General features: G+C 40.9%; 1 protein-coding gene across 2 annotated transcripts; it reads right to left on the reverse strand.

Moving 5' to 3' along the window:
* Positions 1–2,884: 2,884 nt before the first annotated feature.
* Positions 2,885–27,753, reverse strand: LOC311129844 (basic helix-loop-helix ARNT-like protein 1). 2 transcript variants are annotated; one of them, XM_084162340.1, is made up of 17 exons: positions 27,496–27,753; positions 21,378–21,525; positions 21,228–21,266; positions 21,060–21,101; positions 20,032–20,189; positions 18,117–18,205; positions 17,374–17,466; positions 14,994–15,111; positions 14,485–14,628; positions 14,046–14,277; positions 10,961–11,067; positions 6,465–6,612; positions 6,181–6,233; positions 5,975–6,083; positions 5,574–5,658; positions 5,086–5,191; positions 2,885–4,876 (listed from the first exon to the last, which is right to left on the reverse strand). In XM_084162340.1, the coding sequence occupies exons 1-17, from the start codon at positions 27,551–27,553 to the stop codon at positions 4,719–4,721; spliced, it is 1,887 nt and encodes a 628-aa protein (XP_084018466.1). In that variant the 5' UTR covers positions 27,554–27,753; the 3' UTR covers positions 2,885–4,718. The 2 variants fall into 2 exon arrangements, with proteins under 2 accessions (XP_084018466.1, XP_084018465.1); XM_084162339.1 differs by having other exon boundaries at positions 5,975–6,086.
* Positions 27,754–27,804: the final 51 nt, after the last annotated feature.

Here is a 27,804-nt window from a genome sequence, read left to right on the forward strand (position 1 = left end):
TGGTAAATTTCAGCAAGTTCCATGGACTTTTGGTCTGCATCCTCCATCGTAGGATAAACACATATAGACATACTGTGTACAGAGAGACAAGAAGAAGAAGAAAGAAGGAAGGAAGGAAGTACAACAGGCTTCACTCCTCCCGCAGCCGTTGGATAGGCCTATAATGCTGATAGGCTATAGTCTAATTTACTTTCACTTGCCCACTGTAGCCTACTATTACAGGTTAGGGTAGCTTACTCATCTACACTCTTAAAAATAAAGGTTCCAGTTGGAAGGTTATTCAGAGCGATGCCATAGGGGAAGCTTTAAACGGGATGGTTCTTTGAAGAACGATACACAAATCAATATAAGGTTCTACCAAAAACGTTTTTATTTTTAGTCTTTTTATTTTTTCAATCGTATTTCTTTGTTCAACATTTTTTATCTTTAAAAAAAATTGTATATAGTTTTTTACCTTTATTTAACTAGGCAAGTCAGTTAAGAACAAATTCTTATTTACAATGACGGCCTACATCGGCCAAACCCGGACGACGCTGGGCCAATTGTGTGCCGCCCTATGGGACTCCCAATCACGGCCGGTTGTGATACAGCCTGGAATCGAACCAGGGGGTCTGTATTGACCATTTAACCATTTAAGAACTTGTATGGTTCTTTGCGGAACTGCATTGATAAATGCAATTGGGTGTTGTTTTAACACTGTAGGGAGTTGAGCCTTATTTGCATATTTCCCAGCGTGCCTTTCGAGAGAATTTTAGAGTTATCAGTACCACCGATGACTGTGTTTGCTAGTGACAGAGACATGGTTGTTACATTCATTAATTTTCTGTCCTGTGACCTTCACCAAGTGAGATCCTAAGTGAATATGGTATAATTAAAATACAATTATTTTGAAGGCCTTAGTACAGTGGCTTGAAACTAACCACATACGGCCTGCAAGTCACATTATGCTGGCTTTCACAGTGATGTGTAATTCCTATTGGAATCCAGCCAGGGATATCCAACACTTCAAATTTTTATTTACCCCTAATGAATGACTGCCAGGGTTGGGAAGACTAACATATGAGACTACCTAAAACTTCTAAACTGGAACAACCATTTCAGTAACGGTTGCAAAAACTCCAAGTAACAGATTGGATTAGTTTAGATTTGTTTTTGTTATTACAATTGGTGTAGCATAAGATTAATTAATCAATCAATTATATGCAAAAACATAGATATTGGAAAAATATATAAATAAAATAAACCTGCAATAGAGCATGCTGGGAAATATAATAATTGGTGTGGTTTTGGTTCAAGTCTGGTTATTAACACCAACACGGGTGTTATTTTACACCACTGGGTGTTCATTTAACTCTTTAAAGTGTTAATTTACCTCCTGAATCAACACTATAAATGTTAAACTGAAAAATGAACACTATAGGTAATTAACACTGGCCAATTTCTGCAGACTTCCAAACATTTCAAGAACCTTTTAGAATTCTGAAGAATCGTGGATGCCACATCCAGAACCCCCCACTTAACTCAAAGGTTATTTTTCGGGCAAGAGTTCTCCAATGAACCTTAAGAGCTGAGGAAGAACCATTTAAGAACCTTCATTTTTTTCAGTGCACTTTGGACAGGCAAGACTGCACTACAGTGTAGGTAGGCTAGGTTGATCTCCCTTCACACTGTAGTGGTAGCATCCACTTGGACTACAGACTTAGAAATCACTCTGTTTTCCCAACCAACCACACCATTATTTCAACTTTAATTTTTCAAACAGCAAAAGGTACATTCAAAAATTGGAAAAACATTATCAAAATCTAAATTTTACAGGTTAGAAAATTCAAAATAAAAAAACGGACAACTATTTCTATTACAACATTTGAATTAGTGGGTCGGAAAAATTAGAAATGTAAGCATTGAAACTAAAATGATATTATTCAATTCGACTGTAGTATTAGATCATTGATAAGCGTAATATGGATCCCACAGAAATATTTGCTGGCTATTAGTTACCTACTATGAGATCTGTGTACAGGTGTTAGCTTTGGCTATGTAAAGCTCATCTTTGGAGAGGGCATTGCCTGCACTTAAAGACTGGACTCTTATCCTTTGTCAGATATTAGGTACTGTACCGTAGACATCTTGATTCTATACAGACAAAATAAAGTAAGTCAGCAACTACATCTGATTCAATAGGAGCCTAAAAACAAGAAGAAGTGAGAATGCTTACCTCTTGTAGCGAGATACAGCCTCAAGTGTGCTCAGAGACTATGACACTAACATAAATGCAGTGTTACTCGTACAAGGAAATGGCAAATGGCTTACCGCAAGTTAAGAATAATGCAGAAATTCCACTCTAAATGGACCATGGACTTTGCCCTTTGATTTAGTTCATAAGGAAATATCTGCCTCACACCGCTGACCCCTGACTGGTCTATAGTAATATAATATATGCCGTTAAGCAGATGCTTTCATCCAAAGCGACTTAGTCTTGCTTGTATATATTTTACGTATGGGTGGCCACGGGAATCAAACTCACATTCCTGGTGTTGCAAGCGCCATGCTCTACCAACTGAGCCAATTATTTTTCAATCGTTTGTTAAGTCAACAAATATGAGGATGTCATTATTTAGGTGGCACACATACAGTATTGGCTAAGATGTTGAACTTACAGTCACAGGGACCTGGGATCGAGTCTTGGTCGGTACTCCCTGAATTTACTACATTGGGTGTCAGAAGTGGGATAGCGGGAGGTCATAAAGGTCATAAAAATTATTTCCCATCAGTACGGGCACAAGGGACTTGTGAGAGTGAAGCAGAGGGCCTCACTTTCTAAAGGAAGAGGGTAGTGTCGGGACCATGGTACTTCTAGCGTCAATTAAACTTGATAACTATTGCATTCACATACATATCTTTTTATTATTCAAATTCAGAGTTGAAATGCAGTTTCCAGATTTTCAATATTTAAGCAATGCCTATAAATGACGTTTACAAACTTTCAAGATAAAAACATACGTTTCAAATTCAACTTAATGGGTTCAGATTTGTTTTTAATGTTTAATTGCATTGCATTGATGCACTGGTCAGAGCCAAAGAATATCAAAGTGTGACATGCAGCCTATTAATTTGCTTTTCTGTACCAGATTACTTGATTCTATGCACATGAAGCCATGATCTTCCCTCACCCAAAACATGTCATAAAAATCAACACTGCAGGAGTGCACACAGGCATTACAATTCAAGTCTTTACGGATTCACTGATATTTCTCATTTTTGTCCCTCAAGTGGTAATCACAATTGCAGAACAAAATGCAGTGCATTTAGATTGAATTCCAGCAATAGAGACTTCATTTACTTTCAAGCACTTGGATTTTAAGTATTTCGAAGGTGTGCAAACTTCACACAGAGAGAAAGTAATGCTCTGTTCATAGCAAAAGCAGACATGGCATTGAGATTGGTTCTGGGACTAAAGAGGCTTTCACAATAGTTTGCTAAAGCGAGGATCAAATGGTTGTTTGCAAGCATCGTTTTCCTTGTCTGGATTAGTTTCACACCTCCACATTTCAAACACACTAGGATGTGTTTGTATAAGGCAGATTCACAGGGATGTAGTGGTAAAGGATTAAAGAGGGTAAGCGCTGAACGCTGGTCGTGATGACGGGCAGTGAGTATTTTATTTTATCATTATAAATTACATTTAAAACCATTGAGGACAAAACACAATAAAGCCTGAGAGCTTATTTCCATTGTGGTCCTCTAGGATAGGCAATGCATACGCTATTGCTAACAACGCAGACGTTGCATAATAAATGCGTAAATGCTTTTCGCACAATAAAAAGGTGTTTCTGTGCGTTTAGCCTCCATTACATCCCTGCAGGTGCACCTTCAGGGTGTTCTGTTTCAGTGTAAATAAAAACATTTCAAGAGAAGCAGCTCTACCTCTGTGTGACTTCAGAAAAAGTGATGCTGCTGTCTATGCAATAGACATGGCAGCAATATTGATTCACCTATACGAAAGCCTACAATGCAAGAGTAAAAAGACAGAATATACAATTTGACTTTGTAATAATAGACAATGACAATTTGAGTGAAGACACAGTTGCAATGTTTCATTTCAAGTTATTCACACAAGTGATCAGTGTTCAGAATTCATATACTTTGCAATTGATTAACATATGTCGCCGTCTACTCCCTTGGAATTTGAGTTGATCACTTTCACACCGGCGGGAACCCCAAGAGTACCAAACTGCTATCGATCTGTGACCCCCCAGATATAGGCAAACAAGGGTGGTTTTAGTACACATTCAGTTACATTGAAACATTGATCAAAAAAATCCACAACAAACTTGAAACAGCTGTGTAAGCCACCAAAGCGTTTACTGGTTTTAGCCCAGGCTGGATATCTCTTCCTGAAACATGAACAGAGAGCCGAGCCGTAGAAGTCCCTCAGAAGCACATCAATCTGTTTCCTTGATAGCGGCGCACACAAAAATAGTCCCTGGATGGAGCTAGTCTAACCATAAACTACAGAGTTTAGGACTGATGGTGTTGGGGGTCAATTCCATTTCAATTCTGGAAGTGAATTGAAATCCCAATTCAGGAATTGAATGAAATCCTCTTTGAAAATGCTTAAATAAATAAATGAAGTAATGTACGTAAGAATAAATATCATTTTTCAATTATTGAATTGGAATCTCAATTATTCTCCTGAATTGATGGCATTTGAATCTCTGCTAGTGAGACCAGTGCATGTTGTCAAAGTCTACTGCGTCCCCCAGGTTGGCATCAGTCTCCAGCAGGCTCATGATGACGGCCATGGCAGCCTCATCGTTGCTCAGGGTACCGAGGCCTGGTCCCACCATGCTGTCCAGGTCCATCTGGGAGCTCTCTCCTGGGGGAGGAGAACGGGCTGTCATCAAAATCAACCAATACTCAAAGTTATGTCAGTCGTATGCTAACCAAGTATAAACTCTAAGTATAACTAAGTAACCCAAATATACACTTAAAACTGTCTGATTGATAACAGTCTAGGTAAATTAAAGATCATGTAAATGCATTGCTTCTAAGTTTACTTTGTATATGCTTTTGAATGGTAACTACCTGTGTCCATATGTGTGTCGCTGCCAGCGTATGTGGCCCCCTTTGAAGCAGACTCTGATCCAGACTTGCTCACTGTATCTGAGTCAGTCACCTCCTCATTTGGCATCTGCAAGAGGACAAGTGGGTACATAATAATACAGAACAGTTTTTCTCCAGATTTTTATATACAAAGTTCCATTTACAAAACTCTTCAAGCGCACCTAATATGAGGGGTAATATTTACCCTGGTAATTGATAAGTTAAAGTACATCAAAACATTACATTCAGCTTAAAATTGTTTATCTACGCAAGGCATGTGTTCATAGGGAGACCTCCAGTGGTTATGGTTGCAATCTGCATGTAAAAAAACATTATACTCTCTCCCTTTATGCCGTAATGAAAATAGTTTTGAAAAAGTGTTTTAAAAAGTTTTATAGTCAACATGCAACTACTACCTAGGGTCCTAAAGACACTGTAGGATGAGAGGGGAGGTAGGTAACATGACTCACATTGGCATGAGAGGAGACCTTTGGAGACCTGTCCTGAGGTGGACAGAAGGGACTGGAGGTTCCACTGGATGGAGAACAGTTGACCCTGCACAGACACAAAGACATCGTCTATGAAACAGTGACATTTTGGCGGTGAAAGAAAGCAGAACTAATGTAACAAAATGTTCAAGGTCATGGGCCAATAAAACAAAATAACAATGTAAGCCGACTACAAGTACCAGCTTCCTCCTGGTTGCCAAAGAAAGCTCTGACAGAACCCTTCAGTGAAAATGGTTTTAATAATCAAACCATTGCCACCACAGCATTATGGGTCATGCTGTTGCCTACGTGGAGACCAATCAACATCCAAGATCGGTGCATTTATTGCATTGTAAAACAATGCCATAATACATGCAACACACCTGTTGGAGTCCAAGAGCTCGTTTGCTATCTGGGTCCCTATGCTACCAGCGTAGATCATAGTGGCCATGCCACTGGAGATGCCAGGGATAAGGATGGTACGTTTGCAATCTTCTGTAACAGAGGGAGGGGTCAGGACAGTGAGCTAAGTTCGGTCCACACACCCAAACTTAGTTATATCCAAAATGACAAATATTCCTTTCCTTACCCTCCGACAGCTTGGAGCTACTCGGCTGTTCAGCTTCTGTGTGACCGGGTCCCCTGTGTGTGGAGAGGGAACAGACGACAAATGATTGTACATCCCTTGTATGATGTCATTAGTATAACGCAGAGGACTCTCGAACAACAGCTACATTTTGGGACCAAAATGGGACACTTTTGACTGAACTTGTGTCTTGACTCAAAGCAGATTATTAAATTAAATGTATTTTACTGAATATCATTATAGATCGTTCAACCCACAATCTAGACCGAATGTGAAAAGGCACTCACAAAACTCGGTTGGATGACACAATAAACTCCACTTCTTTGGTCCACGGGTTTATAAAACTAAACCACTGACTTTGAAGCATGACGAAGGAGCCATGTTTTGTTTTGAACTTGTAGCAGCTGGTCTCAATCTTCTCTTTACTGCTGAGAACTGTTGAGACACAAAACACAATTTCTGTCACTGCAATGTGCTAGTTTTATTCATGAATCCCCCCCGCAATAAAAAACAAGTAAGCATCGGTTATTATGGTGTAATTACTAGGGCTGTTACGGTGACCGTATTACCGCCACACCGGCGGTCACGAGTCATGAAGGCAGTCAAATTCCACGTGACCGTTTAGTCACAGTAATTAGGCCTCTCCAAGCTCTGATGCTGCTGATGGTCATTAGTAGCCTACCAAACTTGCTAACTGCCTGGTACTCAGCACTCTATTGTCCCTCTAATCACTCTGACATCAATGCAAACGTCATCGAAAATCTAATCACACAGAGTGATGGCCTCTACTAAAAAGAGGATGAACCCATCAGCTTTCTATAGGCTAGGCCTACTATAGTTATTTCTCAGCTTTCTAATATTAAGCACATTGCTTCTCTTTGCAACAGGAGTATAGCCTACCTGGCTGGCATGAAAATGAACCACAGGAAAAGCGTCCTCCATTCGCTATTTAAGTGCATAGATGACATGTATTTTTTTCCGCTGCCCCTGTTTCGAGACAGGTGAATGATAATGGTCAATTTTAAATCATAACAAATTTCACACATATATTATTTTATATATGTAAAGACAAGATTAAATCAAGAATAGTGTGATGGGTGACAATATTAGCCTATCACTTGTGAATGATGCCAAGCTTAAGGCAAGAAACAGCGCATGCTTTTTTTGCAACTTTTTCAAATCATAGTCCCACACATCATGTAGCCTAGCCCATAGGCCTATATGTTTTGATAAGGTTTGTATCACAACTAAAGTGGCCAAATAACTTCTTAAAATGAAGCACAGGTGTAGAGCCTAACTGGCATACATACGCAGCGCGTGAGTTTCAAGTTTGGGGAAGATAATTTCCACCATAAAAATGCACCTTTATAATAAAAGCATTACATGCATAATCACATTTGTGGTCACTTTTGAGAATGGTGTTTTCCTGCTAATGAAACATTTGCGCTTATAGCCTACTGCCGTGTGTGCATTGCTGCACTTATAATGTGAAGAAATAGCCTAATAGTTCATCAGCATTTTAAGCTAAACGTTCTCATCTAATAATAATATAATATGCCATTTAGCAGACGCTTTTATCCAAAGCGACTTACAGTCATGCGTGCATAAATTTTTGTGTATGGGTGGTCCCGGGGTTCGAACCCACTACCTTGGCGTTACAAGCGCCGTGCTCTACCAGCTGAGCTACAGAGGACCACCCATGCATCATCTGATGCATCAGGCTCCTTGCTTAAAACAGGTTTTTTGATGCTAGTGGTGGTATTAATTTGGGATCTTTCGCATCCCACAAATGTCCCAGACTATGTTTGGAATATTTATTTCTCTCACAGAATAGAATAGCTCAACTTTTGTACTATGGGGGAGAGTAGATTGACATAGGCTAGTGCTTTTGCTGTTCGTTAGGCCTACTCATCTTGTCAGCTGACGAAAAGTGGACAGTTCTTCCAATATCTTCAATATGCGCCTCGAAATTGGAAAAAAACGCGCGCAGTTGCGTCCCCAATGTGTCTGTCTTCACTTGTAGCCTGTGAGAAAGACCCGATCACATGACAGAGAGCCATATGAGTGAGCGGTGCTTCCATGTGAGTGAGAGGTGCTTCGGCACGCAGCCGGGAGAAGGGAATTATAATTATTATATTCAACCCAAGGGCACAATGGCCACTGGCCGAAAAAGGCAAGGATTTTTTTAGGGGGTATTAAAGCCACACAAGGGGATGCAGCCAGTAAATTCGAGGCATTATCAAGTGCTTGTCAAATTGTGAATGAGAGACTGATGAAGTGTGTACAGCCTTAGAATATATATAAAATCAAAACATATAACCCAACATTTGTATCACAACTAAAGTTACATAAATAACTCTAAATGAAGCATATAGGAGTACCTGTTTCTTTGTTAACCTCAACACAGAATAGCCGCATGTGTGCACTCCCTCAAATCGTTTGGAGAAAATATGATTTATATTTTATTCAGCTATGTTCAATTGTATTCTTCATACTATAAAATAATATAAAATAATGCCACGGAATTCTAAGCAAATCTTGTCTGCTAAATGAACTAGTGTAGCCCACAGCCATATGGCATAGCCAGATAAGGACCTAACATCAAATCAAATCAAATTGTATTGGTCACATACACATATTTAGCAGATGTTATTGCGGGTGTAGCGAAATGCTTGTAAGGACAACTCAGTGTATGATATTCTGTTCTTCTGAAATAGACTACATTTTCTTATATAATGTTTCTTTAGACCTGTCTTAATTAAATAATGGATTTATTGTGATGGTGTAGGCTATATTACATGGATTTATTAGACTTTTTTAAATGTAGATGTTCCAAAGGTCTGCATCAGTGGCTTGCAGGCTATGTGTGGAAGCCAGGAGATGATAAATATGTTTATGTTAATTAACGGTCAATTACCGTGAGACCTGCAGTTATTTGCTTGACAATCACCGGCTGACAAAATGTCATGACCGCCACAGCCCTAGTAATTACCATTTTACCATGCAACATAAGTAAGAACCTGGTAATTTTCTGCAACCAAAATATGTTTCATATCTGTTTGAGCAACCTGCACATTTGGAGAACATATGGTTCTCACCTACAGTGGGGGAAAAAAGTATTTAGTCAGCCACCAATTGTGCAAGTTCTCCCACTTACAAAGATGAGAGAGGCCTGTAATTTTCATCATAGGTACACGTCAACTATGACAGACAAAATGAGGGGAAAAAATCCAGAAAATCACATTGTAGGATTTTTTATGAATTTATTTGCAAATTATGGTGGAAAATAAGTATTTGGTCAATAACAAAAGTTTCTCAATACCTTGTTATATACCCTTTGTTGGCAATGACACAGGTCAAACGTTTTCTGTAAGTCTTCACAAGGTTTTCACACACTGTTGCTGGTATTTTGGCCCATTCCTCCATGCAGATCTCCTCTAGAGCAGTGCTGTTTTGGGGCTGTCGCTGGGCAACACGGACTTTTAACTCCCTCCAAAGATTTTCTATGGGGTTGAGATCTGGAGACTGGCTAGGCCACTCCAGGACCTTGAAATGCTTCTTACGAAGCCACTCCTTCGTTGCCCGGGCGGTGTGTTTGGGATCATTGTCATGCTGAAAGACCCAGCCACGTTTCATCTTCAATGCCCTTGCTGATGGAAGGAGGTTTTCACTCAAAATCTCACGATACATGGCCCCATTCATTCTTTCCTTCTGAGCTACCTCGTCCTGGTCCTCTGTAGCTCAGCTGGTAGAGCACGGCGCTTGTAACGCCAAGGTAGTGGGTTCGATCCCCGGGACCACCCATACACAAAAAAATGTATGCACGCATGACTGTAAGTCGCTTTGGATAAAAGCGTCTGCTAAATGGCATATTATTATTATTATTATTATTTGCAGAAAAACAGCCCCAAAGCATGATGTTTCCACCCCCATGCTTCACAGTAGGTATGGTGTTCTTTGGATGCAACTCAGCATTCTTTGTCCTCCAAACACGACGAGTTGAGTTTTTACCAAAAAGTTCTATTTTGGTTTCATCTGACCATATGACATTCTCCCAATCCTCTTCTGGATCATCCAAATGCACTCTAGCAAACTTCAGACGGGCCTGGACATGTACTGGCTTAAGCAGGGGGACACGTCCTGCACTGCAGGATTTGAGTCCCTGGCGGCGTAGTGTGTTACTGATGGTAGGCTTTGTTACTTTGGTCCCAGCTCTCTGCAGGTCATTCACTAGGTTCCCCCGTGTGGTTCTGGGATTTATGCTAATTTTGACCCCACGGGGTGAGATCTTGCGTGGAGCCCCAGATCGAGGGAGATTATCAGTGGTCTTGTATGTCTTCCATTTCCTAATAATTGCTCCCACAGTTGATTTCTTCAAACCAAGCTGCTTACCTATTGCAGATTCAGTCTTCCCAGCCTGGTGCAGGTCTACAATTTTGTTTCTGGTGTCCTTTGACAGCTCTTTGGTCTTGGCCATAGTGGAGCCTCTTAAAGAAGAAGTTACAGGTCTGTGAGAGCCAGAAATCTTGCTTGTTTGTAGGTGACCAAATACTTATTTTCCACCATAATTTGCAAATAAATTCATAAAAAATCCTATAATGTGATTTTCTGGAGAAAAAAAATCTCAATTTGTCTGTCATAGTTGACGTGTACCTATGATGAAAATTACAGGCCTCTCTCATCTTTTTAAGTGGAAGAACTTGCACAATTGGTGGCTGACTAAATACTTTTTTTACCCACTGTATAAGTAGATACCAAAGACAACCAAACTATTCTCCATTACCTTTCCTGTGTGTCTCTGCAAGTTGTTGCAGGTCGTCCTGGTGGAAGTACTCATAACACGACGTCCCCAGTAGTTCCTGTGGCAAGTAGCCCAGAACAGTAGTGGCTCTGAAGGACAGAGACAAGGAGGCTGTTATTCTCTATAAACCAACTATAGTACCAGGTTGATATCTTCTGTCCACTTACCAGCTCTAACTATGTACATCATTTCAGAATGGCACAATAAATACTAACTATAACCATCAATATACATGATGCAGCCTTTCTGTTTCTATGGAAAAGAGTAAATGGAATGGTTGTCAAACATCTGACCACAGTAAAGTGAACTGGGTTCTTGTTCTCTGAATTGGGATCAAATACCAAAGTAGAAAGAATCTCACTCAAAAGCAACAAAAATAGAACTACTTACTCAATCTTACTTAATCAAATTGGACTGACGCGTTCAATGCACTCTCTGCTGTTAGTCAGAAGATCTCACCACCAGTGTAACATTTTTGGACAGCCTGGGTCACAATAACAAATTCACATACGTGAAATGGCTCCTGTTGTGAAATGGAGCTGCCTATTTGACAACCGATAAGTAAAAAGGTATTTATCTTGACATGCTTACTATATAAAAAAAAGAATATTTCCAACACAATGTTCCAAGTAAACATTTTTCAACTCACTAGTTAGCAAAGTTATTATCAATATTTCAAACCAATAGTACCAGTAATGTACTGTTGCCATCTCTTGAAATAATCAGTACAGTCATCTCTTCAAGGGGTATATTGTCTCATTTGGAATGCATTCGGACCAGTTGCTGGAAAACTTGGGGTAACCCCATTACACTTACAGCCACTGTGGTATGGTAGGGGGTGCCATGGCAAACCCTATCCAAGATGACTGCCTGCCAGGCCTGCCTTAACCAACGTCATTGCTTTTCTCTTTATTTGTTTCTTTCTTTGGCTGTTAATACAAGCACAGGTTGGGTTACCCAGGGTATAACTGTAATGTTAGCCAAGGCCATTTTAACTTACCGTAGCCTTGGCTAACATTACAGTATGTATCAAAACATACTCAACTCAGCTGAAAGAGATCAAATCTGAACAAAACTCTGAGAACAATACGCTATGAAAGTTACCAGGAAGTGACTGCCCCTCAGCATTGTAGTTTTTAAAAACTTTTGTAGGTTTTTTGAATGGTCTTCAATGGACAAAAACTCTGTAAAAGCGAATGTAATTGTATATACAGTGGGGGGAAAAAGTATTTAGTCAGCCACCAATTGTGTAAGTTCTCCCACTTAAAAAGATGAGAGAGGCCTGTAATTTTCATCATAGGTACACGTCAACTATGACAGACAAATTGAGAAAAAAAATCTAGAAAATCACATCGTAGGATTTTTAATGAATTTATTTGCAAATTATGGTGGAAAATAAGTATTTGGTCACCTACAAACAAGCAAGATTTCTGGCTCTCACAGACCTGTAACTTCTTCTTTAAGAGGCTCCTCTGTCCTCCACTCGTTACCTGTATTAATGGCACCTGTTTGAACTTGTTATCAGTATAAAAGACACCTGTCCACAACCTCAAACAGTCACACTCCAAACTCCACTATGGCTAAGACCAAAGAGCTGTCAAAGGACACCAGAAACAAAATTGTAGACCTGCACCAGGCTGGGAAGACTGAATCTGCAATAGGTAAGCAGCTTGGTTTGAAGAAATCAACGGTGGGAGCAATTATTAGGAAATGGAAGACATACAAGACCACTGATAATCTCCCTCGATCTGGGGCTCACCCCGTGGGGTCAAAATGATCACAAGAACGGTGAGCAAAAATCCCAGAACCACACGGGGGGACCTAGTGAATGACCTGTAGAGAGCTGGGACCAAAGTAACAAAGCCTACCATCAGTAACACACTACGCCGCCAGGGACTCAAATCCTGCAGTGCCAGACGTGTCCCCCTGCTTAAGCCAGTACATGTCCAGGCCCATCTGAAGTTTGCTAGAGTGCATTTGGATGATCCAGAAGAGGATTGGGAGAATGTCATATGGTCAGATTAAACCAAAATAGAACTTTTTGGTAAAAACTCAACTCGTCGTGTTTGGAGGACAAAGAATGCTGAGTTGCATCCAAAGAACACCATACCTACTGTGAAGCATGGGGGTGGAAACATCATGCTTTGGGGCTGTTTTTCTGCAAAGGGACCAGGACGACTGATCCGTGTAAAGGAAAGAATGACTGGGGCCATGTATCGTGAGATTTTGAGTGAAAACCTCCTTCCATCAGCAAGGGCATTGAAGATGAAACGTGGCTGGGTCTTTCAGCATGACAATGATCCCAAACACACCGCCCGGGCAACGAAGGAGTGGCTTCGTAAGAAGCATTTCAAGGTCCTGGAGTGGCCTAGCCAGTCTCCAGATCTCAACCCAATAGAAAATCTTTGGAGGGAGTTGAAAGTCTGTGTTGCCCAGCGACAGCCCCAAAACATCACTGCTCTAGAAGAGATCTGCATGGAGGAATGGGCCAAAATACCAGCAACAGTGTGTGAAAACCTTGTGAAGACTTACAGAAAACGTTTGACCTGTGTCATTGCCAACAAAGGGTATATAACAAAGTATTGAAAAACTTTTGTTATTGACCAAATACTTATTTTCCACCATAATTTGCAAATAAATTCATTAAAAATCCTACAATGTGATTTTCTGGATTTTTTTTTCTCATTTTGTCTGTCATAGTTGACGTGTACCTATGATGAAAATTACAGGCCTCTCTCATCTTTTTAAGTGGGAGAACATGCACAATTGGTGGCTGACTAAATACTTTTTTCCCCCACTGTATATATATTACGAATTTGATTATATAACCGTGAAGCCCGTTCAAAAGATTAGCGGACTTGATCCAGAAGTAAAGCGAAAGGGGTGGTTACTTTCACAGGGTATAGATTCGGTTTTATTTTCCTCCCAGTGTTTTTCACCAGGTGAAGGCTATGCCCACAATGCCCCCTTATGAACAGTATTGGTTCAACATTACACCAACACCTGCCAAGAATATTTAATAATGAGAGAAAATCGCAAAAAGGGTTGTGTATTAGACACCACTTACTGTTGGTCCACGAAGGTGAACTTGCCGTCAATTGCAAAGCGAGTGACAAACTGGGTGGGTTTGACCTTGACCTCACGTGAGGGCTGACAGGCATTGTTAGGGTGAACGCGGCACACAGCGACCAGGCAGGACAGTTGGGAGAACTCGTTATCGTCGCTCTCAGCATCCAGCTGGGTGGAGGGCCAACTCCGCATGTAACCAGTGCAATGGACAGTGCAGTATCGTTGAGACTCTACAGGGGTAGACAGTGCACATAAAACACGTGTTTACATTTAACCCCCACATGCAATTCCAATCATGGCCCTATCAGGGCTAACCAACTACCTCAGTGAGGTGGAATAAAAAAAATAATAATTGTGCTTCTGGGTTGATGACCACCACGTTCCTCTCTGCTCTTACGATGTATTTTGTGAAAGTTCTATCTGCATGGCTCTCTCACCCTTGTTCTTGGAGCTGCTGGGCTGGATGGTTTTGTCTTCTGTCTTCATAACTGTTCTGCTGTGCTTCATGCGGCAGAAGAAGGAGCGCCGTGCCCCTGTACACAGCTGAACTGCTCCCACAGGAAGGTCCTGTACCTGTAACCCTGCAAAAGAACCCGGGAGAGCCTATGATCCAACAACATCACATTATATTTATAATATATTTTTTAAACACAACGTAACATTGAAGACGGAACCTAAAAAGTAAAAATCTGTGACCTCAAAAGAGAACGAGGTCAAAGTGGAAACCAGTAAAGCAACAACAAACAGAACCTAGGCTCTCTGCTCTTTCCCCTGTGCTAATAGAACTGAGATACAAGCTGTAGCTTTCTTTAAAGTAATACCGTTATAGTGGTGACATAGCTTAAACTGCATTTCAACAAGACACAAACAAAACAAAACACAGAGAGAAATAAGATAGGAAAATCCCAGCAACAGATACATTTAAATAAAGTCTTTGCAGACTTACTTTTGGCATCTATGAGCCGTTCGCGAGGGTATAATCCTGAGGCTGACAGCTGCTCTTTCACTTTACTAATGTCCTTCGGGTGGACATAATCAAAAAGACTCTGTCCAATTAGTTCCAACTGTAAACAAAAACAGTACTTTAATTATCAGAACCAAACTAATCATCTCCGAACCTGAAACCAAATCTTGTGTGAGCTAGCTAGCTAGCCAACTATACTAAACAACTGATTCAGATCCCCACTTCAGAACCACCTGAACTTTCTGGTTAAACCTCCACAACATAAAGCATGAAACAGTTTCAGGTATAACTTTACTATGGTACAGAAATTACAAGGTATTAAAGGGGAATTTAGTATTTTACAATTTAATGTTAGATAGTTCCTCACCCTGTAAGTAGTCTATGGGCCAGGAGAAAATATAATCCATGGCTCGGTTTTCTTTAGACAGCCACTACAAACACCGCTAGCTAAAAATCAATGGGAGTGGTAGGGGCATGGGGTGCCTGTTACAAATGGCCAAAGAAAACCGAACCATGGAACTAAATGAATGGGATAGCACTGTTAAGTAATGGACTCTTCCTAAAGTTGTCATTGAGAGTATTTAAGTGGATAATACAGTGGGGGAAAAAAGTATTTAGTCAGCCACCAATTGTGCAAGTTCTCCCACTTAAAAAGACGAGAGAGGCCTGTAATTTTCATCATAGGTACACGTCAACTATGACAGACAAATTGAGGAAAAAAAATCCAGAAGATCACATTGAAGGATTTTTAATTTATTTATTTGCAAATTATGGTGGATAAGTATTTGGTCACCTACAAACAAGCAAGATTTCTGGCTCTCACAGACCTGTAACTTCTTCTTTAAGAGGCTCCTCTGTCCTCCACTCGTTACCTGTATTAATGGCACCTGTTTTAACTTGTTATCAGTATAAAAGACACCTGTCCACAACCTCAAACAGTCACACTCCAAACTCCACTATGGCCAAGACCAAAGAGCTGTCAAAGGACACCAGAAACAAAATTGTAGACCTGCACCAGGCTGGGAAGACTGAATCTGCAATAGGTAAGCAGCTTGGTTTGAAGAGAAATCAACTGTGGGAGCAATTATTAGGAAATGGAAGACATACAAGACCACTGATAATCTCCCTCGATCTGGGGCTCCACGCAAGATCTCACCCCCGTGGGGTCAAAATGATCACAAGAACGGTGAGCAAAAATCCCAGAACCACACGGGGGGACCTAGTGAATGACCTGCAGAGAGCTGGGACCAAAGTAACAAAGCCTACCATCAGTAACACACTACGCCGCCAGGGACTCAAATCCTGCAGTGCCAGACGTGTCCCCCTGCTTAAGCCAGTACATGTCCAGGCCCGTCTGAAGTTTGCTAGAGTGCATTTGGATGATCCAGAAGAGGATTGGGAGAATGTCATATGGTCAGATGAAACCAAAATATAAGTTTTTGGTAAAAACTCAACTCGTCGTGTTTGGAGGACAAAGAATGCTGAGTTGCATCCAAAGAACACCATACCTACTGTGAAGCATGGGGGTGGAAACATCATGCTTTGGGGCTGTTTTTCTGCAAAGGGACCAGGACGACTGATCCGTGTGAAGGAAAGAATGAATGGGGCCATGTATCGTGAGATTTTGAGTGAAAACCTCCTTCCATCAGCAAGGGCATTGAAGATGAAACATGGCTGGGTCTTTCAGCATGACAATGATCCCAAACACACCGCCCGGGCAACGAAGGAGTGGCTTCGTAAGAAGCATTTCAAGGTCCTGGAGTGGCCTAGCCAGTCTCCAGATCTCAACCCCATAGAAAATCTTTGGAGGGAGTTAAAAGTCCGTGTTGCCCAGCGACAGCCCCAAAACATCACTGCTCTAGAGGAGATCTGCATGGAGGAATGGGCCAAAATACCAGCAACAGTGTGTGAAAACCTTGTGAAGACTTACAGAAAACGTTTGACCTGTGTCATTGCCAACAAAGGGTATATAACAAAGTATTGAGAAACTTTTGTTATTGACCAAATACTTATTTTCCACCATAATTTGCAAATAAATTCATTAAAAATCCTACAATGTGATTTTCTGGATTTTTTTTCTCATTTTGTCTGTCATAGTTGACGTGTACCTATGATGAAAATTACAGGCCTCTCTCATCTTTTTAAGTGGGAGAACTTGCACAATTGGTGGCTGACTAAATACTTTTTTTTCCCCACTGTAGATAGGATTGAGTGATAGTGACCTCAATAATTAGCTCAATTTAGAATTAAGTAGTAATTATCCGCGTTGTGTCGTGCTTAAGAACAGTCCTTAGCCGTGGTATATTGGCCATATACCACACCCCCTCGGGCCTTATTGCTTAAGTATAACCAGTTCACTGACCCGACTGTAGTTGAGGAACTTGGAGACGGATTCTGAGGTAAAGAGGATCTTCCCCCTGTCGCAACTCACCACGAACAGGAACCCATCTGCAGCCTGGGAAAAAGAGACACGGCACGACCTCAATATATTTCAATCTGGATCCATGAAAACACTGACACTGCTACAGTATTTTGAAACCATCAGTGTGTATCCACTCCCTCTGTTTACTCCAAAATGGCACACTTGTGGGAGATCAGAGCTGGCAAAGGTTATACAACAGAACACTCCAAGCGAGGGGAAAGAACTGGAGCCGTTGACACATCCTGTTTTTAATAGGGATTTCCCAGAGTGAAATTAGTTAGCGACAGAATGGAAAAAATACTGTAGCAAACCCAGAGGGTATGCCTGAGGTACTGTCCTTAAAATAAAGTGTAGACTTAAAGTCTGAAGGAGAAACATGTCCACCAGTCTCTCATAACTTTGGATAAAATGCGGCACTTTTAAAGTAAAAACCACACAATTGTAGATTTTTCCTCATTATTGTAATCATAAAGGTGAATTTATTATTAATTAATATTATATTTCCCATATTAATACCAAAATTCTCAGCTATTTTTGGAGCCTAGTAGACCCAACACATAAAAACTGTAAATCGACATACCACATAATCCTACCCCACTGTTGTGACTGCTGCCACAATACCAAATGGGATTGCTCTTGGTTGATTGGAGAAAGAGATTGAGACAGATTGAAGGGCGGCCTACCGTGAGCACCAGGTGCTTGAGATCATCCTGAGGCAGAAATGAAGGCTTGCGTTTGTAGTTAACGTCAGTAAAGGAGCTGCTGGCACCTGCTGAGGAGACGAACACAGCACTGAGCTGTTAGTCTGTGTTGTACCTGTCCCTTAGGAGCTTGATATTTCTACCATAACTTGAGTTAAAAGTATATATAAATATTAACAATATATATATATATATAATAAACTCAGCAAAAAAATAAACCCCTTTTTCAGGACCCTGTCTTTCAAAGATAATTAGTAAAAATCCAAATAATTTCACAGATCTTCATTGTAAAGGGTTTAAACACTGTTTCCCATGCTTGTTCAATGAACCATAAACAATTAATGAACATGCACCTGTGGAACGGTCGTTAAGACACTAACAGCTTACAGACGGTAGGCAATTAAGGTCACAGTCTACTGACTCTGAAAAACACCAAAAGAAAGATGCCCAAGGGTCCCTGCTCATCTGCGTGAACGTGCCTTAGGCATGCTGCAAGGAGGCATGAGGACTGCAGATGTAGCCAGGGCAATACATTTCAATGTCCGTACTGTGAGACGCCTAAGACAGCGCTACAGGGAGACAGGACGGACAGCTGATCGTCCTCGCAGTGGCAGACCACGTGTCACAACACCTGCACAGGATCGGTACATCCGAACATCACACCTGCGGGACAGGTAAAGGATGGCAACAACAACTGCCCGAGTTACACCAAGAACGCACAATCCCTCCATCAGTGCTCAGATTGTCCGCAATAGGCTGAGAGAGGCTGGACTGAGGGCTTGTAGGCCTGTTGTAAGGCAGGTCCTCACCAGACATCACCGGCAACAACGTCGCCTATGGGCACAAACCCACCGTCGCTGGACCAGACAGGACTGGCAAAAAGTGCTCTTCACTGACGAGTCGCGGTTTTGTCTCACCAGGGGTGATGGTCGGATTCGCAGTTATCGTCGAAGGAATGAACGTTACACCGAGGCCTGTACTCTGGAGCGGGATTGATTTGGAGGTGGAGGGTCCGTCATGGTCTGGGGCGGTGTGTCACAGCATCATCGGACTGAGCTTGTTGTCATTGCAGGCAATCTCAACGCTATGCGTTACAGGGAAGAGATCCTCCTCCCTCATGTGGTACCCTTCCTGCAGGCTCATCCTGACATGACCCTCCAGCATGACAATGCCACCAGCCATACTGCTCGTTCTGTGCGTGATTTCCTGCAAGACAGGAATGTCAGTGTTCTGCCATGGCCAGCGAAGAGCCCGGATCTCAATCCCATTGAGCACGTCTGGAACCTGTTGGATCGGAGGGTGAGGGCTAGGGCCATTCCCCCCAGAAATGTCCGGGAACTTGCAGGTGCCTTGGTGGAAGAGTGGGGTAACATCTCAGAGCAAGAACTGGCAAATCTGGTGCAGTCCATGAGGAAGAGATGCACTGCAGTACTTAATGCAGCTGGTGGCCACACCAGATACTGACTGTTTTTTGACCCCCCCCCCCCCCCCCCCCTTTGTTCAGGGACACATTATTCCATCTGTTAGTCAAATTGTCTGTGGAACTTGTTCAGTTTATGTCTCAGTTGTTGACTCTTGTTATGTTCATACAAATATTTACAGATGTTAAGTTTGCTGAAAATAAACGCAGTTGACAGTGAGAGGACGTTTCTTTTTTTGCTGAGTTTAATATATATATATATATATATATATATATATATATATATATATATATATATATATATATATATAATCAGCAATTAACCAAGCTATTTGTGCACAGCTGTGTATTTTGCAGCCACCATGTGTCCAAGACTCTAACTGCATTAGTGTAGCTTTATGAGATCTACCTTAAAGAGATGTGTACCGTGTTGTAGGGCCAGTGTTGTAGGGGCAGTTTTGGGATGATGAGGCCTACCTTTCAGGGCTTTGAGGTGGTGCACAGCCATTCGCAGCACCGTGAGTTTGTCAAGCTTTCTGGCCATGGGGTTACAGGAGGGAATTATGCCTGACAACTCATCGATAAGGGTGTTCATTTTGTCCCTCCTCCGCTTTTCAATTTGGCTGTGTGGCTCCCTGTGAGTGAGGGCACAAATACACGTATTTCTCTCTCACACACATATCTCACTACGGGCTGAGGCAAGGTGAAGCTTGTTGCTATCAAGTCAGCATGATATCATTTATTAAAGCAACAACACATGAGGGTGTGTGCTATTGTTATTATTGGCGTTATGGTGATGTGGTCGCTCGCATCGTACCACCAGCTTCACAGAGTGCCAATAATCACACAAGAAACACACCTGAGTGTAGTATTAGGTCATTTATAATATTAAAGTATCCTCCTGTTTTTTACTGAACTTGAGAGGATATGCCTAAAGCATACTTTAAAGGGCCAGTGGAGTCAGAAATGTGATTTTCCTGTGTTTTATATATATTTCCACACCATGAGGTTGGAATAATACTGTGAAATTGTGAAAATTATGATAATGCCCTTTTATTTTTTATTTTTTATTTTTTTATTTCACCTTTATTTAACCAGGTAAGCCAGTTGAGAACAAGTTCTCATTTACAACTGCGACCTGGCCAGTAAGTAAGATCTGTTTGAAATGACCGCCTGAAATTTCAGCCTGTTTTGGTGGGATGGAGTTTTGGCCTGCCTGTTGGTAAATTAGTTGATAGACCAATAAGAAAGAGAGTTCCAAACCGCTCTGCCAATAACGGCTGGTTTTCCCCTCCCCACTCAGACCACTCCCAGACAGTCCTAGCAAAATTCTTGCTTGAGAAACTGCTTTTGCTAAGAAGCTATTTTTGTTTATTTTTTACCATTTTGATTTAAAGGTACTGAATTGTTACCCAGAAAGGATTTGATATTGAGATAAAACGGCTGCATTGGGCCTTTAACTCCCTTTCAATATACCAAATGAATATGTACGCCCAGGCTCTTACCTGAAGCATTTCATTTTGACCTGCTGATCATCGTCTTCCGATCTGAATTGGAATGGGAAATATATATGATTATTTAAAATGATTAATTTAATCACCTGGCCTGGCCCTGAGAGATCTTTCCAAGATTAGTGCTGAAATAAAAATAATTTCTAAAGAATCTTCAAATACCTGCTCTGTTCCTCCTCCATTTGAGTATCACTATTTTCCCTGCAAGACATAGAGAGAACACAAAATATAAGTCCACCGAGTAAGAGAAAAAAATAAGAATTTTGTTATTTTTATGCTACTTTATGATAGGTGAGATCTCTCTGCTCTTACCTGTTGTCTAGATCCCCCTTCCGTTTCCTAGGCAGCTCTTGGATTGGCATGGCTCCTGCCAGGTGGGGGGTTATGACATGAGGCATGGCTCCTGCCAGGCGTGGGGTTATGACGTCAGGCCGAGAGACAGGAGGGCTATTGTTTTCTCCTACGGGCACAAGAACCATACAAAACTGACACATTAGTTTTGATTTCTCATAATTTGTAATTCCTCCACGGTCAAATTGATGCATTATTGTAGCACTGACACCCTTACGGAGGCCTAGAGACTAAATGGGTTGGTGTTTTGTTTAATTCCTCTGATTTTTATATTTGCCAATTTTGACAACCTCTATGAAAGACATTCACATATCCCGATCCTCAATTGAAACACTCAACTGAGTACTGAGAAAATAAAATAATGAATGGATGCTTGCAGTTACTTGCTTTGCCCAGAAGATGGCACAAATACCAACTCAATGGATGTTGACTTCAAGCAACCCATACATATGGTTGGAACCTTGTATAATTACAAGGTGCCTGGGAGTGTAACTCAATATTGTGTAAAAAGTTTCAAAAGAAAAATAATTGTAAAACATCTTATAAATATAAATGTTATTGTGTTGATCAGTCACATGATAAGTGTGTATGCACTAACTAACATCCACTTGAGAGGACTATAAATAAACTCTCCATTGTATGCCTATTGACAAATGTTCCTCAGTGTAAATCAGTTTTAAGTTCAGCTAACTGGAAATGACCTTCCAGCTTGTAACTGATCATCTTGAAAGCTATAAGCCTGGCAGGTGAGGTGAATGAACTCATCAACCTAAATCAGCCTAGCAGACACCAACCTCTGGCTCAGACAGTTTCTCCCCGCTGTCAGGCAGCACGTGATGAGTTTTCATGTCCCTAGTACAAGTCACCATGAGAGGGCGTCTAACCACTGGCTTTCTCCCAGTTTCCCCCCAGCATGTGGCACGTGATGGTTTCTGCTATTGCCTTACCTCACTGCTTATATAATGCTGTAACATTGACCTACTTCCTGCACATGACTCCCATTATACTTTAAGAGTTGACATTTTATTTGAAATATTGTTGAAAGGGGGGAAGATATTTTGGGATTCTAATGCTTTTAATGCTAAAAAAATGCTTACAAATAATGAATAATCAACTAACCTAGGCTATTTCTAGGAATTTGGGGGTCATTTCTGACAGAGGTGGAATGCACAAAATACTCCACCCCTGCCCTCCCGCTCTTCCTTTTTCTGCAGGCATCTCACCAAGCATTGAGAAACTGTAGTAGCATAAAATCAAAACAGGTGGAAATATTCCACAGGTAGAGAAATTGTAGTAATTTTTATAATTTAGCTAATTCTGTAGTTACCAAGTTGTACAATCATGTAGGGTTAGCCAGTTATTACTTTATTTTAATCTCCATTTATTTATTTTTCAATTTTCATTAAAATAGTTAAGACAAATCTGACAAAGTTTGTTGCCCAATCAAAGTAGAAACATTGTGGCTTTGGATGTTTGACTAAGACAGAGAGTAGCTCAGGGTTGAGGTACATTTAGAATGCTTTGGTACACACTAACATGTATTAATTGAAACGTGTTATAAATTAGAACAACATAATACATTTCATAAAATCCAACACAATTGTAAAGGGAAGAGTGCACCTGTACACAGCCCATCTGAAATTAGCCCACCCAACTACCTCATCCCTATATTGTTATTTATTTTGCTCTTTTGCACCCCAGTATCTCTATTTGCACATAATCTCTTGCACATCTAGCATTCCAGTGTTAATACTATTGTAATTATTCTGCACTATAGCCTATTTATTGCCTTACCTCCATAACTTGCTACATTTGCACACACTGTATATATTTTCTGTTGTATTTCTGACTTTATGTTTTTTTTACCCCATATGTAACTCTGTGTTGTTTTTATTGCACTACTTTGCTTTATCTTGGCCAGGTCGCAGTTGTAAATGAGAACTTGTTCTCAACTGGCTTACCTGGTTAAATAAAGGTGAAAAAAAAAAAAAAAAAAAAAAAGTGGAGATCCCTATTTTGCATTAACTAACTAAAGGGGAAGATAATGTCATATCAAATACAATTAGGTAGGTATGTAGGGAAATGGTTGCGCTACACATCCGTTTGGTTGACCCACTTCAGATCAAAGGTCATCAGGGGACCAGAGCAACCCCTGGTAAATACGCAGCAGTCATTTCCTGGCTAGGCCAGCCTCTCTCCATGTCATCTCCTGCCGTTGTGCCTTTGAGCAAGGCAGTTAACCCTTAAATGCTCAGTGTGTTTCCGACCCCTTAGGGTGTGTGTGTCTCAGGGGGATTGGAACCAATTTCTGTTTTCTGAAAGAAAGAATGGACTGTAAAGTATTCTTCTTAAATGTTAATGCAATTATTGTGGCTAATAGGAGATGCAGAGGGAAACGCAAACTCACTGACAACTGGGAACCAGACATTAACAAGATCTCTGGTTGTGCAGGACATGAGTGGGTGGTGCAGAAACCAGGTCAATTTAATCACCTTGAATGAGACACAAGATTACACTTCTGGTCCTGGCTTCCTAAGAGATGACTGTATGGCAAGTGAGGCCTGTGTGACGGAGTGAGAAGCCTCTGCATTGGAGCTTGATAGTGCAGCCGCTGAACCTTCCATGGATGATGCTCTCTCCTGGCTGGATAAATGTGGTAAGGATCGCACTACTCCATTGGTCCAGGTCTTCAGCTGATAATGATGAAGACCCTGGCAGTCACAGCCAATATAAACAGACCCTTAAAAGGACTCTCCCTCATCAGATGAGCTTCCTGTGGCTGGTGCTTCAGGTGCTGGTGCCTCATAATCACCCTCCCCTATCCCTCACTACTGACCCGTCGCTCTCACACAAGAACTCACTACACCTCTATGTTTGTTATAAAGCCATTGTGTCGATAGGGTCTATGGTAAAACTAGAACATGAATGTCGAAAAATTGATTAGACAGCACAGCAGTATGACATTATGGCAGTGTCTAGATAAGGCAGTATGATGTTATGGCAGTATATAGTTATGGCAGCAGTGGCGTAAAGTACTTAAGTAAAAATACTTTAAAGTACTACTTAAGTCGTTTTTGGGGGGTATCTGTACTTTACTTGACTATTTCTATTTAAAACAACAAGAAAATTGTGCCGTCTGGTTTGCTTAATATGAGGAATGTGAAATTATTTATACTTTTACCTTTGATACTTAAGTATATTTAAAAACAAATACTTTTAGACTTTTACTCAAGTAGTATTTTACTGGGTGACTTTCACTTTTACTTGAATAATTTTCTAAGGTATCTTTACTTTTACTCAAGTATGACAATTGGGTACTTTTCCCACCACTGTATGGCCGTATCTAGTTATGGCAGTATGACGTTATGGCAGAATCTAGTTATGGCAGAATCTAGTTAAGGCAGTATAATGTTATGGCAGTATCTAGTTAAAGCAGTATTGGTGAGTGGTGAGTAACCGAGTTCAGATTCCCTATTATATTCACTGAAAAAACGTAGGTAGTTTGCCACCTGATAAACTAGTAACTAGTGTAAGTACCCTTGTTTACATTACACACATCCTTCTCTGTTCAAATTCCATATTATACTTGTAGAAAATTGTAGACACCCGATAGGCTAGTTATTGGTGTCCAGGTTTACAATATGCACTTTTTTTCTCATCTCCCCCTCATGGAAAAAGGGAGGTTCCAGTGAAGCTGTCCTCCACAAATATATTCATCAATCTTACATGTAAAAGCCTAGAATGAATTATGGGTTAATCATTCATGGCTAATCATACCTCCTTGTGTTTGCACATTTTCTTTCAGAGGAATCTGAGCTTTACACTTCACTTCATTTAAGGAAGCTTGTTTTTATTATCAGAAAATAAATCCAATCCTTTGGCTGTCTTTCAAGCCAACAAAAGAAAGGCAACAGTGAGGCAATTCTACACCTGTCACATTGGCCAATCTGACTAGTTCACCTGAGGACCATTCCCCTCCCACTCCCACAGGATTCACCCCCACCCCCACCCACCTACAAACCTCTGCACTGGTTTTGAATAATACTAGGGGCCAGGCAAAATGGCGATATCAGGTTGAACACATGCATACGTGAGATGAGATACAATATTAAGAAAGAGGGCTGACAGCTGAATACATTTGGTTTATTCAATATACAATACAGAGGGATTACATCTTGTAATGGGGAAATCCATGTTATTCAGGTGAAGTACAGTTTGTTGTTGGCAACATGGTTTTAACAATTGGTTGCCTGACTGAGTGCTATGTAATACATTATTTTCTCTGTCCATCCCCTTTATCGATTCCAGTTTGTCATCCTAGAACACCTTTAGGTCTGGTAGTACTTTAAGTTTTTTCAATTATTATTAAGGTCAGGAATAAATAAATACTGTTACAGCAATTGAGTGATAAACCTACACCATTAATAATCGTCAACTAATGTCAAAATGTTTGCCACATATTTGACATGGGCCACAGTCCAGAGCAAGACTGTTTGTAGTCTCCCAACAAGGATAATGTTGATGTTGATAAATGAAATTCACACCATATTTGCTGATAGAGTCCTTTTGCATTTCATATTGTTAACTTCAAATTATAGTCCTATATAAGCCAACCCAGGACATGTTATTGGTGTGTGACGTTAATGCGTAAAGACGTGTGGCGAGAAGAAAGACTCCCAAGTGTTGATTGACCTACAGCCTACCTCTTGTATAAGCGTCCAAACGCTCACGTACAGCTTGCTTTGAAGAGTTATATGAAGTTATAGGCTATGGTGTTTTACAAAATAACTGAACACATAGGACTAATTAGCCTAAACAAGTTGTAAGGTAATATTGGCCAAATGTCAGCTAGCCTAGCCTACTTGAAGTAGCATAGGCTCAATTAAAATGGGTCAGGCAGGCCTATACATTTTTTTCAAATGTTTTATGCTACAAATAGGTATTATTTTCAAAGGAGCGTCCTCGGTGACCATATTCAACTAAATTCATAACACCTACGTTATTGGATGTTATGGACAAATTCCAGAATGGGAAATTGTGTTATTAAGCATGCATGCAGCATATTAGCCTAGCGTGCACGTTAGCGAACTAACAATTTCCCATTCTGCATTCCAATAAATCCACCCACCCACCTTGAAAATTTGGAAACAGTTTCATAACCCACTTCTTGGTAATATTCTTTAACATTTTACCATGCATCCCAAAATCACAATGGGGTTATGGGGATCAGTCTACGAAACATGTGGCAATGCATCAGAATGGTTTAGACATGGGAAATTCTCGTCGCCAAAAGTACAAACCTGCCGCGATACATTCTAATTATACTATCAAGATACTCACAACTCTGAAAACATGTAGGCTAAGCTATGACTTTAGGCTACCCAACACACATATTTAAAATACAGTTTAGGCTATACGTCCGACTGAACAGGATATGGTACAAGCATAAGCCATGCATAAAATGCGTGATTGGTGCCATTTTAATTGATTATCTTATTTTATAATAGCCTACATAATAGCCTACAAAATACCAAAGGGATGAACAGAAGATCTTTTGACCGTCTATGAAAAGGCAGCTGCATAGTTTTACACCAGGTTTACCATAAACACAATTCCACAATGCACAAATTCTAATAAAATCACGCCAACTCATACCTGTGAAATTAAATGGTAGAATGCCACAAATATTCCACAAATTATTAAACTCCCACGAGCGCATCCCAGGACTTCCTCGAGTGTGCGTTTGCTCCACTGATCTACTGACCTACATTTTTGGGGAGAACCAGAATTGTTTTCAAAGCGAAAGACATGGAAACAGCTCCCCTCAATTCCTCCCGGCACATAGCATCGACTGCAATAGGCTATTATCACCTCACAGACTAGAACTCACACGTGATGCTTTCATGACAACTCGGAAAGATCAGAACATCCGAGTGAAAATGTGGGTACGATTTTTGCGTAGAGGTTCCTATTGGTTGATTCTGATACTTTCCAAATGGGAAACGTGGACCTCATCTTACGAGTTTCCGAACGAGTTTCCGAGTTGTCTTGAACACGGTACAAGTAGGTCTACTGGTACCTGTTCGTTTGTCCGCGGTCCTGTCATTGCCGCCGGCCGCTGAATTCTCTACGGACATGGCTGGAGCCGGTCAGTAGGAGCCAAGCGCCGCAGAACATGAGGAAGTGGTAGTGTAGCTTAGATGTTGTAGAAGTAGTCTACTGTAGGGGAGAAGAGGCGGGGGATTGTTGTATAATTTACTTTATTTTTTCCTCCTCTCTCTCTTTTCTAAGGCGGGGAGGGGGGTAGACATAGAAACGTAGACCTACACGTGCGAGGACAAAGTAGGCTCCTGAGTAATGAGAACACAACTCCAGGAAAACGCGGAAG

Source organism: Coregonus lavaretus (assembly GCF_964263955.1).
Source record: "Coregonus lavaretus genome assembly, chromosome: 5".
Lineage (NCBI taxonomy): Eukaryota > Metazoa > Chordata > Actinopteri > Salmoniformes > Salmonidae > Coregonus > Coregonus lavaretus.